Raw genomic sequence first — 21,183 nt, 5'->3', positions numbered from 1 at the left:
TGGAGGAGTAGGCGGCCCATCCTGGGCAGAAAGAAGAGCTGGATTATTCCCTATTTCTCCCTATCAAGCTGCTGTGGATGTCTTTAAGTTTATCCTGTTTCCTTTCTGAGAGCCAGGCCTTCCAGATCAGAAATCAGACATCTTCTTCCTGAAAGGGCCTGGACTCTCACACCACGTAGAGCCCAGAAATACAGTTAACAGGCTTCTTGCCCCTCCACCGAGGGCCCTCCTTTTTTCACCTCTGCTCCAACCAGAGCAAAAGCCTGTTATTAAGATGGATAAAAGCAGACTCGTCCTGGCTGGAGCAGGGATGTGAGGGGCAGGCTGGGAGCCTTGGAGGCTCTCCTTGGTGAGGTGAAGAGCGTGTGGCTGAGGGACAGTCAGGCAGTGTCAGCTAGAGCCACCAGCCCAAGGGCAGGCTCTGCTCTCCCTTCCCACCCCAGACACACTCACTGACCTGCACGCGGGCCTCGGTGAGGTCCGTCCTCATGGCCAGCTGCTCCCGCGCGTACACGTCGGGGTAGTGGGTCTTCTGAAAGACCTTCTCCAGCTCCTCCAGCTGGTAGCTGGTGAAGGTGGTTCGGTTCCTCCGCTTCTTGCCCTTGTTGCTCTCCGAGTCGGCCTTCTCCAGCGGGCTGGGGAGGTCAGCGCTGGCCCGGTCCTGGGGACCCTTCACCCCAGCCTCCTTCACACTGAGGTAGCTGTTGTCCATCCCCACGGTGTCAGAGTCAGGTGGTAACTCTGGCTCACTCAGGGAGCTCTCCTTGGCTGAGGGAGTAGGATACAAGGTCAGAAACCAATGGCTGAATCGAGCAAGAGAGGAGGGAGGGACGGGCAGCCATCTCCTGCCTTTCCCCTCTCAGGGGGTATACATTGGATGCGAGGTCAGGAGGCCAGGGTTCTAATCCTAGAAGTCCATGAATATGCTGTGTGACCTTGGCCAAGACTCTTTCCCTCTCTGAGCCTCTTTGACATTATCTCAGAATCTTTCCGAGACCCTTTCAGCATCAATGTTATGTGACTCTGAGTCAACCAATCTGACCTCTATGACCTTTAATTACTCCCCACTGACCCCAGGCTCATCCCTAGAGAAGGATGCCCTTTGTCAGAACTTCTCCTTTGGGCATCGAGGATGCTGACCCAGTGCCTCATATGCCTGGGGTGGGAGGAAAAACTTATTCAGCAGCCATGTCTGGCCCATCTGCGCCTGGGGTGAGGAGATGAGGCCAACATCAAGGCAGATAGAACGCCCCTCCTTTCTTGGCCTGGTTCTGTCTGGGGTTCAGCAGGAGCTGTGGAAATTCCTCCCCAAGAATCCAGTGCTAAGGAATTATAACCCCTTACCCCCCCCCCCGCCCCACTGGTCTCACCTATTGGCCAAGCAGTGTCCTGCCCCCTCCACGTGAGCACTGCTAGATTTACACAAAGCTCGAGGCCCAGGCCCACAGCCTCTGCCAGTTGACAAAATAGGGCTCTGCCTCCCGATTCCTAGAAGCTTAGAGCTGAAGAGACAAGTCAACCCATGCAGGTCAAGGATGAGGAGGAAGCGGCCAGGGTAGAGGGTGGAATGGAAGCAGCTTGTCTGTGTCCACCAAGCCCACTGAGCACCTTGGGCAGACACAGTGGCCTCCGAGCCAGGCACCAGGGTATGACTCCCACAGGGACGATTCTCCAGCTGTGTGCTTTGGATAGTTCACTTAACCTCTTTGTGCCTCAGTTTTCTGCTCTGTAAAATGGGGGTGAAGATGCCTGTAGGATAGGTATCCTCATAGGGTAGTTGTGGGATTAAAGAGGCCAACATGTGAAGCATTCATCACAGTGCCACTGGCTGGGTTTCTGCCAGTGTCATTCCCAGTACTGGCCTGGACTTGAGAACAGCAGAGGACTCGGACTCTGGAGAAGTCCTCCAAGTGGGCAGACCCTCCCTGGAGCACCTGAGTGCAGGAGCACGGGTGGCACTGTGGGAAGGGCACAAGGCCGTGTCTGGAGATGGGTGTGAGCCCCTCTCTGAACCACATTGCCTTGTCTATGACTCTTGTGAAGTGTGAAGAACGTTGACAAGACCTTTCACATGCACAAGCGCTGATCATCACAAGCATGAGGGTCACTCTGACCCTCAGTTTCCTCTTCTGAGAATAGGTCCAAACGATGGGCATTAAGTGTCAGGACGATGCCTCTAGCCCAGGTCTCCTGACTCTGTCCAGGTCCTGGGGGCCAAGGCTTCAGGTTCACTCTCATCCCTGGCTTTCTGTGTACACTGGGGGCTCTCTTCATGCTGGGAAAGCTGAGTGGCACATTTTGCTTCTGTCATTCCCATTTCCCTCTCCAACGTACCAAGGAAAGGGGGTGGAGGTGAGTGGGCCTGAAAGTAGCTTTGGGAGGACATTTCTGAGAGTCACTACCAGTGCTGATGCCATCGGGATGGTGGGCTGGCCCGCAGGCATCACGCATGACACCCATGTGAGCCCAGGCACACGCAGATTGCCAAGGCTTCAGTGACAGCACCATGCAAACTGCCACTGTCAGCCGGGCCAAGAGCTTTCAGCAAAGATATTTATCTTCCTGGCAGACAAATAAGTTTTATGTCTTGGGTTTTTTGTTTTTTTTAAGAGAAGAAATCCCACTCAGCCTCACCAAAAATAAACATCTTTGTTATGCAACTTCCTGGAGGCCAGACCTGGAGGGGGCAACCCCTACCCCTCCTGCCATAGCCCTGCTCCCCAGACCTCATCCCATGACCCTGAGGACCCTTCCAGCATCCTCTGGCATCCATCCTGGGATTGGGACCACCCCACACAGCCGTAACGGCTGGGCTGCTCAGAGGGAGCTCTGTTCTAGAAACTATGAGTTGGTAGGGACCAGCCCCAACCCCTAGTTTTCATCGGGAGTTGGGAGAGGTGCGGACAGAGATCAGAAAGCAGGGAATACGTATGTGCTAACTGGCGAGAAAGTGTGGCCTCTCAGCTCCTGGGTCCCTTCTTCAGGGAGAGCAGTAAAGGCAAAGGAACCCAGGGGCCTCACATAATCAAGAAGGCCTGCTGTGTTCATCCTGGGAGCAGAAGGACCAGCCCCTGAGGATGAGGGATTAATGATGCAGCACTTGAGAGAAACCCCTCAGCGCTGAGCTGGTTCTAGGCTTCCCGAGTCCAGCCTTCTATGGCGAGAAGTAAGAGTCCAGTTTCCCCACCTCCGGCCACCCACTGAGACCCAGCGAGAACAGGTGAGATGGGAGACGTGCCAAAACCACCAGACCAAGCGTTGGGAGATCCACTCTCGGTCCAAGCTCCAGCACAGTCTGCCCGTGACTTCAAGTCACTCCGTTCCCGTGAGTCTCATCTGCACAGGGGAGCAGGCATGTGCCATCTGGAGTGGGGAGAGCAGGCAGCGGTGGTGTCACACCTCCGCCCAGTAGAGTGTCCCTCCCCCTTTACTCACCAGTAACTTCCCTTAGGATCTGGGTGGGGAGAGGGATGGGGCCTGTGTGTATCCAAGCAAATGTCAGCTGACTGGAAAGGCTGAGAGATAAATGGGAGTGACGCTTCTGGTCTCAAAGAAGAAACAAATGCCTCCTAATCTCAGTCTTGATTATTGGTCATCTTGCTTTAAATCGTGAGGCTGGGTCCCTAATTGAGAGAAAAAATAGAACTCCCCCAAGGTTCTGTGGCCCTCCCAACCGGTCAGAATGGCAAGCAAGGCCCTCTCAGGTACTCAGTCCAAAGACCCCAGACTGGAAGGCACCTAGTTCAACCTCCTTCTACCCCATGGCATCCCCCCCAAGTGCTGCAATCCAGGCTTTGGTGCCAGAGAGCTCACTGCCCCCAGGACAGCGGAACCATTCGTCCTTAGGTCCAGCCCATGTGTGTCGCAGGGAGGTCTGGCTCATTGGTCCTGGTTCTAAACGTCCAGCCCCTGCCCCAGGACAGCCCTGCAGATGTTTAGAGCAGCTGCCGCGCCTCTCTGAGCCTTCCTTGTCCTGACTAAGTAGCTGTAGTTCCTACTGTTGTTCCTCAGGTGGCCCCTCGCTTATCGAGCCTGTTTGAGGCCGGGTGCCAAGGGTAGGCTGGGTGACAGTGCTGGGCGTGGGCAAAGCCAGCAGATTTCTCTCCAACGAGATGATCCTGAGGGGCTGGGTGGAGAATCAGCATGGTGGCCTGAGCCTGGGTGCTGTGAGTGTCCAGCTCGCTCTGCAGTTCCCTCCTCAACAAAGACGACCCCTGAAAACAGGTTCCACGACTCAGGCGGAATTCCTGCAGACCAAAGGAAACCACTGACTTCCTGGGTCCCCCTCACACCCACCTCCGGCCACCTATCTGGAATGTCCCTTCTTTCCAGCTGACCTTCAAGTCCAGTCAAGCGCCCGCTTCTCCAGGAAGCCTTCCCAGACTGCAACAGCCATAGAGATCCCTCCCTCTTCTGCTCAGCGGCTCCAATTGCTAGTTTCTGACTAGTAGATAATCAAGCCCTGAATGTCCAGCTGCTCCGATAGCATGTCCCGAGGGCTGGGACCTCATGCCATTTGTCCCTTTTCAGCCCAGGGCTTAACCCAGGATGGGGCAGGTGGCAGACATGCAATAAGAAGTTGCTGAAGAATAAACGGACACTTTCTAACAGACCTATTACTGAGCACTCACTCTGTCCAGCTACCTTTGTGCACCTACCATGTGCCAGCACCCTACGGCGAACAGGAAGAAAACATTGCTGAACAAATGGATGAACCAATTCATCCTGGCAGACGATGAGGAGAATGGTGGCTAGGACACATGAAAAGGAGGCCCATGATGACTGATGCCACCGTTAAAGGTTGACAGCGGAAGTGGGAGGAGGAGATGAGCTCACCGAGGGAGAGCGGGTAGAAGACCAAGGCAGACATGCAGGGAGGAGCAGGGAAGCAGGGAGGGGTCAGGAGGCAGACGGAGAAGCAGAGGTAGGCTTCACGGAGGAGGCTCGGGCATTTCAATGTCCAGGACACCCAGTCCAGCATCCGCCAGGAACCAGCTCCACACCCACCATGCTGCACACCGGGGTAGAAGAAAGGCCACTGGGAGACTCAGCTGGCCCAGCTGCCAGGTTAGCTTTCTTCAGGCCGATGGCACCCAGTGCTGGCGTGAGGCTGAGAAGCAAAGAGCCCCACCTGGGTCCAGGCCCTCTGCCTGCAGGTCCGGCGTCTCCCTGCCCTCCCGAGGGCAGCTCCCATACACACTCTGTCCTGGTGCTCTGCTGACGCCCCTCCATTGTGGGCTTTGTCCGGCCCAAGACTCTGTGATCCCAATCTGCAATCCCAGTAGAATCTAGAAAATTCTACTGTAATCCCAATCTGCAGAATCCCAGATTACATCTACTCTGTAATCCCCGTCGAATGTCTTGATGTGGAAATAAACCCCAGACAACCCAGAGGAATCAAGTGAGGTGCATAAAAGATCAAGAGTAATCCCAGCCTGCCTCACAGAAGGTACGCAGGCCAGGGTGGCCCTGACGGTGTGGCACGCCCTTCAAACAGTCCTTGGTGAATGTTATTTCCGTCCACCACTTCTGATGAAGTGGGAAGCATTCAGTTCAAAGTTACGTTCTTAATCAGGAGCTCCAGAAGGCCCTTCGGCCTCTGCCTGAACCTCTTCTGGGACCTGCCTGGGCTGCGGCTGGATGGTCCTGGCTATTGGATTTCGAAACAGAAAACCTTTCTTCATTCCCTTAACCTCTACCCATTTGTCTTGGTTCAACTAAATGGCGTCACTCCAATCTAGTCTAACCTTTTTTTTTTTTTGACATGAAAGCCCTTAAGAGATTTCCAAAGGTGACTGTGATTTTTTTTTATGACTGTGATTTAAAGAGAAATTATTTTTATGACTGACTTATTTAAAAAGAACAAACTTCTGAAGCCATTTGGGGAGAGGGTGCCGGAGGCATCTGTGTGTGTATTCCTTCCGAGTGCACAAGTGTGTGTGCCCTCGGGCATGTGGCACGGTCTGCAGCTGTGCACGGGTGTGGGGAACATATGTGTAGTTGCCTACAGTGTATGCATGCTTGTGTGGTCAAGTGCAGGCACACAAATGGGACGTGTGCTATTGTGCATATGTGTGAGCGTGCGTTGCTCTGCAGACACACGTGGGTGGGTATGGACATGGGTAGTGTGTGTGTGTGTGTGTGTGTGTGTGTGTGTGTGGAGTTGTGCACAGGCCCTTGCATGTGGAGTATATGTCGAAGGGGTCTGAGTAATTTTATCCTCCATGGTTTTGATTACATCTATTTTCCCTCCAAACATCTGCTTTGTGGGGGACAAGCCGCTCGCTCTGTTCTTGGGTGAGGTGGCCTCACTCACCCTATGGCAGAGAGCACAGCTCCGATGTAATCTCCTTAAACAAAACAGGCCAGCATGGGGCCCTTTCATGCTATTTAAAGGGCACTGACTAAACCCACTGCTGTCCAAACAGTCGTGGGGAGGTGGGGGCGGAGGTGAAAGGTTAGCCATTGATCACGTCTCCAACCCACCTCATCTGCCACTGAGCTCTGTCCAGAGCTCAGCTTGCTGTCCCTAGGTTAGCTCCAGGCCCCATAAATAAGGCTGAAGGGGCAGCAGTAACTGGGGTGACATGGCAGTGAACGTGCATGGAATCTGGCTGATTGCACCGGGGGAGAGAGTGTCCCTGCCTCAAGGAGCTACCCATCTGCAGAGGAGAGCGGGGGGACAGAAGTGTGGGTGCTCGGGCCAGCCACCCACAAGCTGACCAGGTGATCCTGTTCACCAGCGTGCACAATCCAAGCCCTAAACATGCTTCTCCAAACAAGGGAAGTCCAAGAAAGCGTCACAGACCCCAAGAGGCTAAGGAGACATGAGGACGAAGTGTAACGTGGCACCCCGGTGAGGTCCTGGAATAAAAGGACAGTTGGGAGAAAAGAGTGACATCTGAAGAACGTGTGGTGGAATTTAGTTAACATATATATAAATATATATATATTTTTATATATAATATATTTATATTATATATATATAATTTGTTTTAAAGTGGGCAAAATATTTGAACAGACATTTCACCCAAGAAGATATACGGGTAGCAAGTGAGCATGAAAATATGCTCAACATATTATCCACTACGGAAATGCAACCTAAAAGCTCAACGAGATATCACTACACACCTCCTGCAATGGACACAGAAAACCTAACGACACCGAGTGATGGTGAAGATATGGAGCCACTGGAACTCTCCTACCTCGCTGGTGGGAAAACAGGGCGGCAGTGTCTTACTTCATTAAATATGCACTAACCCCATGACCCAACAATCCCATTGCTAGGCATTCACTCTAAAGAAATGAAGACATTGTTGAGGGCGGGGTGGGGGGGGACACCAAACTCGCATGCAAATGTTTATAAAAGCTTTGTTCATAGTCACCGCAAATGTCCTTTAACAGGTGAGTAACGAAGCAAACTGCCATGCAATGGGATGCTAGTTAGAGATAAAAGGAACAATAATTGACACAAGCAATGGCATGGATAACTTGCAAAGGCAGCATTTGGTCTGTAAAAGAAGCCAGTCTCAAAATTTACGTGATGTAGGACTTCACTTATGTACCATCTGACATTCTGGGAAAGGCAACAGTACCAGGATGGTGAACAGCTCGCTGGCCCGGGCCTGGGGCCGGGGTGGGTTTGACCACAAAGGGCTACACTGGTGTGTGGAACCATCCTGTATTCCAAAGGTGGTGATGAGTACATCAATCTGTATGGGGAGGTGTTAAAATTCATAAAACTGTACACACCCCAAATTTTAATTTTACAGCCTGTTATTTTAAAAGCAAAAGAGATGTCAACTATAGAGAAAACACAAAATTGTGTTTAAATATAGTAAAGAAAACCTAAGTAAAAAGTTTGTATGTCTTTAGCCAGACATCCCACTTCTAGGAATCTGTCTGAAAGATAATTATATGGGCACAAACAATTAACCAGCGAGAAAGTTCATCATGACATTACTACACAGAAAAGCTGAAAATAACCAAAATATCTGGTAATAGGACATTGATTAAATAAAGGATGATATTTCCATAAATGGAAGATCCATGCTGATACTCTTTATTCTGCAGACTGTTTCTTTCTTGGAATTTAGTACTTATTAGTATGTATTTATTTAGTTTTCCCCCCTTTGTTTATTGTCTCTCTCTCCCTTCCACCAAATAGAGAATATATCTGAATATATTTGCTTTGTTCACCCCTTCTGTCTGATGCCTAATATCGTGGCTAACATGCAGTAGGTGTTCAATGAACACATTTGATAAATGAATGAAACTGATACTACAGAAGAATAGCATTTTAGTACCTAGAAAGATGTTCATGAATTATTAAGTAAATATTATCTTGAAAAAAAGAGGGGGAGGGGGTAGCATCCTTAGAAAATACCAGAAGTTTCCAGGGGTAAGAATACAGGCACAGGGGTTCCTTTTGTTCATTTTGGCGGGGGGAGGGGGGGTGTCTGAATTTTCTATTTGTCCTACCATGAGCAGGAATTGCTTTTGTCATTTTAAAACACTATTTGAAAGCCGCAGTCAGAATCCCAAATGATGCTTTTTGGTTGGGTGCTGGACTCTGCTGTGTGATCTGAGGAGTCAGGAAATGAGCACCACTTGGAGTGGAGTAGAAGAAAACTTCAGAGAAAGGCCCCTCGTGCAGTGGGCACTGACCACTGTCTTTGCAAAATGGGGTCCCCATGACTCTGAGGCCTCTTGGACACTGGAGCCTTCCAGAGCTCAAGCTCAAGTTCAGACCTTCTAATGGCTTTCTCTGCCCTCAGGCTCACTACCCTCAAATACAAGAGAGAGAGCCTAAAACTCACACATCTGCTCCTATCGTGACTCGCTCTCAAGGTTTTCACCGACTCCCAGAGCCCTCACCGGGACTGTTAGATACAATACAAAGTGCTTAGTTAAATTAGCATTGCAGAGAAACAGAGAATATATTTTTTTTATTATAAGTACGTCCCAAATATTGCATGGGAAATACTTCCACTAAAAGTTATGCATTGTTTACATGAAATTCATATTTAACTGAGTATCCTGGTTTTGTTGTTTGTTTTTTGCTAAATCTGCCAACCTTACGAAATAGGCTTACGTGGCCTTCAGGATTCCCCAGGTAGGACAGACTCCCGCCTGCTTCACACACTTACCTCCTCCTGGCTTCCAGTCCCACAGGACAGCTTCCACACCCCAAAGCACAGTGGCCTCAGGCTTCCACGTTTCTGCGTGCACCCTTCCTCCTAACTGCTATGTCTTTTGCCCCTCAGACGTCCGGCTGCCTAACAATGACTACCACCTGTATGTCATTCTCTGTAACTTGTGTGGCTTCTTTTTTCTCATTACACACACTTATCTATGTTCTATATGAAAAAAAAAATTGAAAAACCAAGACAAAGCAAAAGAACACGATCACACACGCGCGCGCACACACATGGGGAAATTTTTTGCATATGTTTTGTTTTTTTAACCGACACTGGCCTGTGTACACCTCTCTATGCTCTTCTATATTCTTCATAAACATCATGTTTAATGGCTGCATAGCATTTCGCCACATGGGCAAACTGTTCTATGAAATCACTCACCTACTGTTGGACACACAGGTTTCTGATTCTTTGAAATTATAACCGGCCTGTGACAAGCATCCTTCTGGTTAAATCCCTCAATACATTCATGGTGATTCCCTTAGAAGAAGCTCCAAGACCGAGAAATATGAGTTCAATCACATACACACCCTAGGACCTCTGATAAGCACGGCTAAAGTGTCTTCTAGAAACGTGCCCCTTTCCTCAGTAACCAGCAGTGTGCCCGCCTACTTCAGGGCCAGAACCAGTCATAGTGTTTTGAAAATCTTTGCCAGTGTGATGGAGGAAAGTGAAATCTTGTTTGAATTTGCATTTTTAAAATCACCAGTGAGGTTGCACCTTTAATTTGTTGCATGTCTTCTTTTGTGAAGTGCTTCTACTGGGCTTCCAAGGCTCAGTGTGAGGGGCACAACTTTACCTTCCTGACCTCCGGGCTGGGCTTACCTCTTAAACATGGAATTCCCTGCTTTAACGCACTGGTTTACCTGCTCCCCACTAGACTGTGAGCAGTCCAGAGCAGCACCTCCCCGAGCCAGGGCCTAGGCTCCTACATTTGGTAGCACTGGGGCAGCTTTGCACACCCTGCTGAGGGTGACAAAATACCTGTAGGAAAGGGACCCAGGCCTTGGTCCCTCAGTACACACTGCTTGTATGCGGTGGCTGTGGCATGGGGGTGGAAGAGTAGACCTTGCAGGATGAGGGGCCTCAAGGAAACCAGCCATCGGCCAGGGCATGAAGGACGAAAGGCAGCCCTGTGGCTTGTGTGATCGTGGATGAAACTTGGCCATTTGTTTCCTCAGTTCAATCACCATTGCCTGAATCCCTGCCAGGGATGGGGAAAAAGGGGTTATGGAGAGGGCACGGCTTCTGCAGGGAGCCAAGACTGAGGGGGAGTCACTGGGTGTTGGGAGACTCTGCTCTCCACAGGGCGGGTTCCCTGGCCCCTGCAGGAAGGTTCAAGGGCCACACACACCCCGTTGGCCAGGATCAGGGCTGCAGTTTCTCACACTGGCCACCAGGAGGCACTGCAATCCCAGTAAAGTTCTGGGCCCAAGGTGGTGCCCCGTGGCCCCAGTTCTGGATGAGGTTTCTAGAATTTGGTGAAAGACTGGACCCTACCTGGGAGGGTTTGACAAACAGTTATTCAGCCCTACTGCGTCTGCTGCTGTCCTAGCGCAGAGTTGGGTGAAGTGGGTGCCTACTCTTCCCCACAGAGCTCTTTCCTCCTCTAGTTCTGAGGGTCTTCACTTTCTTCACTCATTTCGATCCCCTCAAAATTCCCACATGGTGGCCCTCATGAGCATCCTCATTTTACAGATGGGAAAACTGAGGCTCAGAAAAAAGGGACCGTCTAACAAAACCAGCAACTGAGTGGCAGGCCTGACCCGAGCTCCTTTATTCCTCAGAGTTGCCTCCCTTTGTGGAGAGCCTGAGGGGTCCTTAGCTTTCCAGCTGTTTGCAGATAAACTGAGCAAACATTCCCCACAACCCCGTTTCTTGGCCCCGTTGGCTTTCCATGTGACTGGCAGATTTGTTGCCAACTCCTCTGTGGGTTTTTCCCTGAGGGAGGCATGAGCAGAGGCAGGGGGATAGTCTCCTCCTCCATCACTCCACCCTCAGACCGCTCTCTCTGTTATTCCCACAGAGGGGTGTGTGGGGGGGGTGTTTCTCTGATCCAGAGGATGGAGGGGGCTTATCTGGAGCCAAGGAAGGAAAAGAAATTAGCACTGAGCTCTCCCTAAAAATCAGGAATTGTGCTTCGTGCTTCACCCAGTACTAGGATATCTATCATGCCACCACTGCTACGATTATTGACTCTTTACAACAACCATGTAAAATACCCCCATTTCACAGCCCAAGAAACTGAGGCCAGAGGGAGTAAATGACTAGTCTAAGAATATACAACTGGTAAGAGGCAGAGCTAGTATTTGAACCCCAAGCCTGAGGCACTTCCTCTGGACCCTCCTGAGGGGATACCCTGTGTGGGTCTGGGGCAAGACAGCCAGGAGATAGGCTCAAGGATTAAGGAGAAAAGCTTGGGAGTCACAGAAGAATAGCTCCTCTCAGATGCCTCTAAACTGGTCCATCTCATCTCATCTTCAGTGCTGGCCCTGATAAAATTGCCCAGGTAGAACTTCATTGAACACCTGGGACCTCAAATGTGGACCAGTGCCTTTTCTCCGGACTTGTTTTCAGGGTCTCTTCCATGCCCCAGCTTACACCCAACTTTCTTGTTATCACCCTGACACTGTCTTGGTTTGCATTCATTCTCCACTAAATACTGAAATATTTAGAGGTAAAGAGGCATATGTCTGCAAGTTTCTCTTAGACAGCCCCGAAAGAAATAACTTGTATATGTGTATATGCATTATATCAATACAGATACAATATATACATAGAGAGAAAAGGCAAGAGATTGATACCGCAAATATGGTAAAATGCTAACATTTGGAGAATTGGCATAAAGGGCATCTGGGAATTCTTTGTACTTGTAACTTTTCTTAAAGTCTGAAATCATTTCAAATTTTAAAAATGTTTATAAAGAAGTATGTAGATAAATGGGAAGAAACCACTTCATCCAGAAATCCCAATTCTGAAGCATTTGTAGTAATTTGATGTGGACCCAGACTGGAGTTTAATTAACAACTTCCTGCCTATCCCTCACCATCCAGGGCCTCTACAAATGGGCAATCAAAATCACAAGGTAGAGAGCGGCTGGGTGGCTCAGTTGTTTAGCACATGAGTTCTCAACAACAAGATTGCTGGTTCAATTCCCACCTGGGATGGTGGGTTGCGTCCCCTTCAACTAAAGATTGAAAATGGCGACTGAACTTGGAGCTGAGCTGTGCCCTCCACAACTAGACTGAAGGACAACGACTTGGAGCTGATGGGCCCTGGAGAAACACACTGTTCCCAATAATTTTTTTTTTTTTTTTAATCACAAGGTAGATGCCAACTTGGGGAATGAACCTGGCTCCCCCAGCCCTTTGGAAACATTTCACTTCCATAGAAGCAACTGGTGATCCAATTAGAGAACATGGTTCCTGTAACAGCTGCTCTGAGGCCTACAGGAGGCAGTATTTTGTTAGCTGAGGTCAAGCTACTGCTGGAACTTCTAAGTAAAAAAAGTACTTTATGTTTAAGCCTATTATAAAGTCGGCTTTCCTATAGTTAGTCTAAATGAGTAAGGTTTCCTTGTGTTTAAAAAAAAAATGTTCAAAAGAAAGCCCACCGACAGTAGCTAAAACATGGCAGCAACCCAGGTGTCTATCAGTGGGTGAGTGGATAAGCAAACTGGTACGTACAACACAAGGGCGTATCAACCAGCTGTAAGAAGGCAACTGACACATGGACAAACCATGAGGATCTGCTGAGTGAAATCAGCCAGTCACAAAAAGACAAACACTGCATGATTCCACTCATGTGAGTACCTAGAGCCATCCACTTCATCGAGACAGAAAATAGAATGGTGGTGGCCGTGGGCTGGGCGTGGGGCGTGTGTGGTTTCCTGGGTACAGAGGTTAGTTTTAGTGTTTAATGGGCACAAGACGAAAAGACTTATGGAGATGGATGTACAACTTTATTAATATATTTCATACCACCGAACTGCATACTTAAAAATGGTCAAGATGGTAAATTTTATGTTATGTGTATTTTACCATAATTTTTAAAAATTGGAAAAAGAAAAGAAACCCCCGTAGCCAGCGTCCTTAGGGCCTTGGTCCTGCCTTCAGGCCCCATGGCCCACTCCATCTGGGTCTCTATCCCCAGCTTATGCCCCGGAATTCTTTCTCCTTGTCCTCGCCTCCGCACTGTACCTTGGGTTGCCTCTGTTCATTCCTTGAGTCCCTCATCTGTTCATTCACCGAGTGCCTCCCCTAAGCCATGGCCTCATGGTCGAGTATGAGGGGGCCTGATGGGCAACAGCTCTGCATCTCAGGTACCGGGAATCCACAAGGAGGAGGCAGTCCTGCTGGAAAGGGTGAGGGGAGGCTTCCTTGACGTCACGGGCTTGAACTGAGTATTGAAAACCAAAGAGGTCCTGGCAAAGTATGCTCTATTTTTGGTAAAACGGGACACTCCCATCTCCCCAACTGCGCTGGTTGTAAATTACCGAGTCGCCTAGAGGCCTCCCACCAGGGCTGGTGACAATAATACAAACAACAATAACATAATCCTTTGTGTTAGAGCAGCGCTGACCCATCCACTCTTGCATTTGATCCTCCCCAGATGTCCAGGATGTTACCCATTTTACAGAAGAAACTGAGGTCCAGAGAAGTTTAAAAACTTGCTCAAGATCACCTAGCTAGGAGGAGGCAGAGCTGGGAGTGAACGCCAGTGGCCCAGCTCCAAGCTCAGGGTCACGTATCACCTCTCATGGCTCTTGATGGGCTTTTGGAGGGAGCACAGGCAGGTTTCATCTTGTCACAGAAGACACAACTGAGCCCCAGGAGTCACTTCCATCTCAGAGGACTAATCTAAACCTAGCTTGAAGGTCACCATGGAAAGCCCCATTTATGACTAACACTTGAACATCACCTCCTGATGTTTACTGAGGTAGGTGGGGGTCATGACCTCAGTCAAAAGGACTCTAACTGCTCCTGTTTGCTACTCACCCTGAAGACACTGGAAGTTTCCCAGCTGCCACCTTCCAGGCCCAGGCCAGGTCTCATCCCCAAGCTTTGCCTCATGTGGCTGCAGGAGGTCCTGGTACCTTGCAGGGGAAGGGGGGCTGGCCCAGGTGGAGTCCACTGCCAGAGAGGCAGAAGGAGCCAAGGAGCCTCCCACACTCGGTCTTCACCCCAATAATAAGCCCCAGAGCTCAGGGGCCACTCCCCATCCCTCAGGCAGGATACGGAGACCCAAGTGATCACAGAGCATCAGTGGGAGGACTAGGTCTCCCAGTTTCAAATCATCCCTGGGTATGTCACCCCTCGCTGCCTCCACCAAACCATGTGGCCCTGGACATGTCCTTAAACATCTCCCACTTAATCCCTCTGCCTCCACTTCTCCTCTGTAACAGGAAGAAAACCCACATCCCCAGGCACCCCCCAGAGACACTGTAATAATAGCACTTTCGGAGCCAAGGCAGGTGAGACAGAGAAGCTTAAATCCTGAGCTGGATGAAATGAAATGAATGAGAAATCTTTGAAGTAAGACAGGCTTGGGTTTGACTGCTGATTCTATTACTTATTTGCTTTATTCATTCATGCATTCATCCATTCATTCATTCATTTATTCATTCATTCATTCAGCAACATTTTGGAGCACCCACTGTGCTGGGCCAAGTACCACGTGGTGGGAATACAAAGCCCGAGAAAGCATGGCCCCTTCCTTCAAAGGTTCACCCTCATGAGGGAGACAGTGATTGTAGTGCAGAGTGGTGGACAGAGCAGGGGCATTTAGGTCAGCCAGGGGCAGGGGCTATTTTCAGGGGCAATTCCAGATCTCTATATAGGAGGGGCTTTGGGGCAGCAATCTACTTAGAAGTGTCTGTTGAAGCTGTGTTTTGCTAGCACCTTAAATGGGACAAGGAAATGTCCATGTTCCCCATTCAAGAAATGGAGGTAGTCGAATGGAGATTATTGAGGAGGCTCCTAAGCCACCCCGTGGCTCTGCCACCTATGGATATCCTTGGCAAAGTGACTTGCCCTCTGTGTGCCTCGGTTTCCTCATTTAAAGTGAGGCTGATAATATCCACGTCCCAGAATGGTTGTGAGGTTTGAATGAAGCTGAATGTGAGAATACACATCCCTGGCTGACACCCAGCTAGCTCTGTACCAATGGGAATCGGCTCTGATATGTTGTTAATATTAATGTTATTATTTGGGGGCAAGTTAGGCCAGGGCAGCTGCAAGAGCTCAGCAAAGTCACGCAACCTATAAATGTCTCATCCCACATGCCCTTCCTTCCCCAGGTGCTGTCTCTTCTGCTCAAGTGTTCCCCGCTCCCGCTGCCCACAATGATATTTACAAGCCTCTCTCCAAAGTTGCCCCCAGGGTCCCATTCTAATCAGGGCCCATTTCACATCTACATAAAAAAGACTGTAAATGCGGGGAAACATTTGGCACCATTGTAAAAATAGGATGTTAACTTTACTTTTTTTACATATATTTTTAAAACTTCTATTAATAGTTTATTTTAAAGAAAGGCTTACATAAATACATGTTGCCCTAACTGAGGTTGCAACTTGAAGGCCTAACCATGGAATGAACATTGTCGGGTTTTTTTTTGTTTTGTTTTTTAATTATTATTATTATTTTTTTTTTATTGGGGAAGAGGAACAGGACTTTATCGGGGAACAGTGTGTACTTCCAGGACTTTTTCCAAGTCAAGTTGTTGTCCTTTCAATCTTATTTGTGGAGGGCACAGCTCAGCTCCAGGTCCAGTTGCCGTTGTTAGTTGCAGGGGGCGCAGCCCACCATTGCTCCAACCAACTGAGCCAGCTGGCACTGGCCCATGTGGGAATCGAACCAGCAGCCTTTGGTGTTAGGAGCACAGAGCTCCCACCGCCTGAGCCACCAGGCTGGCCTCGGGACATTGTTGTTTTAATCACTGCATTGAACAGTGTGGTTCACAAACCAGTTGACAAAAGTTCAGGTCACTTGTGAACTACGTATAAAAACCTCGCTCCCACTTATATTTCTGGCGACATCTGGATGTTTAACTGCTCAAGAAGAATCTTCTCGGTGGGAGCATCTGAAGCCCCGCCACACATCATACCACCTGAAATGTGTCTGGGGTGGGCAGGAACAAGGGGGTCCATTCCAGAAATGTGCCACGGCTACTGTCATGCAGAAACTGACCTCAGTGACTCAGGGCCATGGCCGGGCCCTTTCTGAGCCACAGGTCACCTTCCAGGCCTGAGTCTAACATCACCTCCTCCCTCCCTGGGGATTCCCTGCCACATCCTCCTCAGTGCTCCTCTAACGACCCCTAATAATTAAACCGCTTATCACAAAGTACTGCAAGACTGGATTTATGGCAGCCGCCGCCATAAGACCATACGCTCGCCACTGACGGGGCAGGTGTCTTACCAAGCTCTGTTACCCACATCTGACAGCCAATAAACACCTGTTGAATTGAATTAATTTTGTTCTCAGTCCGCAGAAGGACCACTTCAGCCTGGAGAGAATTTGCTTCTTTCCCCAAAATCAAGGGTATTATTTCTCACCGTGTGCATGCTAACCTCAAGAATCCTTTACAAGCTGAAAAGGCAAGATTTTTCTCCCCTTGAACAAGAAGAGAAAAATAATGGCTGAATGAATTGCAAGGCAGCCAGTTCAAGTTTTCTGAGATTAATAAGGATAGATAAGATTACTCGATCTTTGCTTTCAAAAAAAATTTTACCTTGATAACTGTCAAATGGTTAAAAAATTTTAATTTCTAGAATATAATTATATCTCAGCTGCTAGAGTTTCCATCTAAATGGCTAAGGTTTGGACTGGGTGGGTTCCAAGTCTTTTGCCTATCACATGTAATATGCAATAAATATAAGTTTCTGCAATATTCAATATTGCAATATTTACAACTAACATGTTGATTGAAAATGTTTTCCCCCCATTGGCTTCTGCTCATCTGCACTGAAAAAATAATTCAAAGAAGTCTCTGTTTTGCCTTAAGGGCATGGTGTGTGCTTTCTATGGAGAAAAATTTAATCCACAGAAGATGTATGACAAGCACTTCTATTTTCAACCTGCTACTAGGTCTTGAATCAGCCCATGAAACAGTGTGAATGTACTTTGTGTCACATGAAAGTGGCTCCTGGGGAAACACTTCTCTAAGGGGCTGAGTCCCATAGAGCTCACGAGGTAAAGCAAGGGTCGGGTGTGGGCTTTCCAGAAGGAAGCTGGGCCCTGGCTGTCCACCTGCCTCGGCTCAGGCAATTTTTCTCCGAGCCAGGCCCCTCCTCCCTGGTCCAGACGCTGATGCTGAGCAAACAACCATGAGGCCGTTTCACATGCGGTCACTGATCACCAGTTTAGGGAGCGGTTTGTCGGCTCCTCCTTCCTCCCCCATGGGGCTGCTCCCACACACGGGCCCTGCCCTGGGCTGGTTCTGAGGATGGCTCTGAGAGGAGGAGGGAGATGAGGCTTAGGCAGTCAGGATCTGGGGTCCTTAGGTCAGTAGTGAGAGGAAGATGGCACACTGTGCCCTGAAAATCTCTCCCAGGTGCACCTCACTCCACAGTTTACAGAGCTCTCTCATATGCTTGGTGGTGTCCGATGCGCACACAGACCTGAGGCCACCAAAGCAGTTGGCATTAGCCCCAGGGGCGCAGAGTGGAGCGGAAAAGTTCCTCTGGCTTCAGGACATCTGGGCTCAATTCACCACTGGGACATGGACAGGTTCCTAGCGCTCTGTGGGTCTCACCTCCTTTACCTGTCAATAAGGGGTGCTAATACCTCCTGAGAGGTTTGAGTGAAAGATCCTGGCCCAGGTGTGGCCTACGGGCAGCACTCACCAGATGCCCCATCGTCACAGATGGGCAAGCTAGGGTCCAGAGTGGGTGCAGGAATTCCCTGACGCTGTCTGTGTCCAGTCCTATGCCAGTGCAGACGTGAACGTAACACAAGCCCGACCCTTGGGGACCTCCTGGTCTGAAGCTTTGGGTCAGACGAACACAGAGAACAGACATGCGGAAGGGAAAGGGAGAAAGTTAGGCCCAGCTCATGATACCTGGGCACAAGCTGCAGCAGCCTGGGGAGACATGGCCCATACAGTCTGAGGGACCCAAGGCCCCCTTCTCCCCTCCTGGCAGGTGGCCAGCCTCCACCCTTCTCATCACTCATCCAGGTAAAAGATTTTGTCAACCATGCAACATAGATTCAGTGATGATTTGTTCATTTTCTAATTGTATACACTGAAGTCAACTATAACTGTCAAAGTTTCTGACAAACCTCATATAGTCGGGGTTCCAGCAAAATCCTAACAGCTAACATTTATTGAGGACTTACTCTGTCCCAGGAACTGTTCTAAGCTCCTTACCTAGCTATATTCCCTTATTTAGTCCTCACAATATTCCTAGAAGGTAGATACTATTCTTATCCCCACTTTGCCTCAAATAAGGAAATTGAGGCAAAGAGCTCAACCAATTTGCCCAAGGTCACTCAGCTGTACAGGCTGAAATCTATTTCTAGGTCCTGGCTACACCGACCTCTCCAAACCAAAGGCATCTGAAGTGTCAGACAGCCTGCCAGCCCAATTGTAGGATGAACAAAGTTCCTATATGATTCCAAGAACACTAGAAATTGTGCGTGCAACTTGCCTTTGGGCACTTGGCTGGGAGACTTGGCTGAAGAGGCCTCTGTTTAATCACCTGGGTTGGGGATTAACAGGGAAGGAAGCACTGGCTTCACAAGTCAGCCCTCTGGGGCTCCCCAGTTGCTCTACTAGAAGCGACAGCCCCTTCTCCACAGCCCCTCTCCCCGACTGGAGGCCCAGAATCTAGCCCCAGGAGCCCCAGCCTCTAGCCCGATGCCCCACTCACTGGACGGCCAGGGTGGAGTACAGGGAGTGACAAGAGCCTCTTACGGAAACCAAACAGAAAATATTCAGGATACAATAGTCTCTCCTTATCCAGGGCTTTCTGGGGTTTCAGTTACCTGTGGCCAACCACGGTTTAAAAATATTTAATGAAAAATTCCAAAATAAACAATTCATAAGTTTTAAATTGTGTGCCGTTCTGAGTAGTGTGATGAAATCTTACACCATAACCCTTATTTTACTGATTAATGGCTCCAAAGCCATTCACATAACTTTTATTGCAGTATATTGGTATAATTATTCTATTTTATTATTATTAGTTAATCTCTTACTGTGTCTAATTTATAAATTAAACTTTATCATAGGTGCATATAGGGAAAAACATAGTACATATAGGGTTCAGTATTATCTGCAGTTTCACGCATCCACTGGGGGTCTTGAATGTATCCTCCATGGATGGCTGGGGGGGACGACTGCTCTCACAGGGCCAACAGCACAGAGCTGGTGGGGGATGAAGAGCGAGCTTCCCTCCTGGAGTTCCTGCAGCTCCACAGGGAAGGGGCTCTGGGGTCATCTTACCTAAGGAAGTGGTCCCAAATTTGGGCCTCTTAGGAGGTAGTGTGTTGATTCTAAGAGATGTGAGAATTTCCCTCAGAGCCATGTTCACACAGGAGGGTCAACTGATACACCTGGGGGCTCCTAAACAGCTGGGACCCTAGTCAGAGGCCAAGGTCATGGCTCTGGCACCCTGGCCAGTGGCTCTGCCCTCCACCCCTTCTCACCAGCTCTGGTTCCTGGAAGACAAATATGTCCCTGATCTGAATCTCTTTGGCATTCAGTCACCGGCCTGGAAGCAAGGGCCTGGACAGGATGACTTACAAGGTTCCCCATATTCTGGGATTCTGGACTTTACGTAAGAAGGCATGTCAAGGACAGCAGAATAGACAGCCTAGAAATAAACTCTCAAATATATGGCCAACTGATTTATTATTATTATTATTATTATTATTATTATTATCAGTTTCAGATGTACAAAACAATACAATACTTAGACATTTCATCCCTCACAAAGTGATAACTCCCCTCCCCCAATGTATTGCCCCTCTGACATCTTATATATCTGTTACAATTCCATTGACTCTATTCCCTATGCTGTACTCCCTATCCCGTGAGCATATTAGATTATAGTTGACATACAATATTATTCAGCTTCAGCGTCAGGTGTACAGTGCAGTGGTCAGGCACCTACACCATCCATGAAGTGGTCTCCCCAATAAGACATATGCCCATCTAAACGGCCAATTGATTTTTGACAAAGGTGTCAAGACCCTACAATGAAAAAAGGGCAGTCTTTTTCAACAAATGGTGCTGGGAAAACTGAATATCCACATGCAAAAAAAAAGAAGTTGGACCGTTATCTTCTACCATATACCAAAATTAACTCAAAATAAATTAAAGACCTAAACTTTAGAGTTAAAACTATAAATCTCTTAGAAGAAAACGTAGGGGAAATTCTTCATGATATTGGAGTTAGCAATGATTTCTTGGATAATCAAATTTTAAAACTTTTGTGCATCAAAGGACACTATCCAGAGAGAGAAAAGACAACCCACGGAATGAGAGGAAATATTTGCAAATCATGTATCTGATAAGGCATTAATATATAGAACATATAAATAACTCCTATAACTCAACAACAACAACAAAAAATCCCAATTTGAAAATGGGCCAAGGAATTGAACAGATTTTTCTCCAAAAATATACAAAAGGACAGCAAGGATTTTCACGATCATAAGCCTCTCGGATACCTAGAGTAGGAAAATTCATAGAGACAGAATGTAAAATGGAAGTTTCCAGGGGCTTGGGGGAGAGAGAGATGGGGAGTTATTGTTTAATGGGTTTGTTTGAGATGATGAAAAAGTTCCAGAAATAGATAAAAGTAATGGTTACACAACATTATGAATGTACTTAATGGCACTGAATTATACACGTAAATAAAATGGTTAAAATGGTCAAATTTTATGTTACATGTATTTTACCACAGTAGAAAATTTAAAACATTGAAATATTTTTTAAAACAGAACATACTGAGTTGCACAAAAAGCACTCAACTTGG

The 21,183-nt window shown here is 48.4% G+C and overlaps 1 protein-coding gene across 1 annotated transcript in view; it reads right to left on the bottom strand.

Moving 5' to 3' along the window:
* The window catches only part of ALX4 (ALX homeobox 4), a gene marked incomplete at its 5' end in the record, with an annotated part of 41,853 nt that overhangs the window by 8,602 nt on the left and 12,068 nt on the right, over nucleotides 1–21,183 (bottom strand). The window contains one exon of the mRNA XM_081063326.1: nucleotides 458–768. Within this exon, the coding sequence (XP_080919452.1) occupies nucleotides 458–768 (311 nt within the window). The remainder of the gene's footprint in view (nucleotides 1–457; nucleotides 769–21,183) is intronic.

This window comes from Rhinolophus hipposideros (assembly GCF_964194185.1).
Source record: "Rhinolophus hipposideros genome assembly, chromosome: 10".
Classification (NCBI taxonomy): domain Eukaryota; kingdom Metazoa; phylum Chordata; class Mammalia; order Chiroptera; family Rhinolophidae; genus Rhinolophus; species Rhinolophus hipposideros.
The sequence above is the reverse complement of the archived record's forward strand: the minus strand, read 5'-3'. Positions and strand labels throughout refer to the sequence as shown.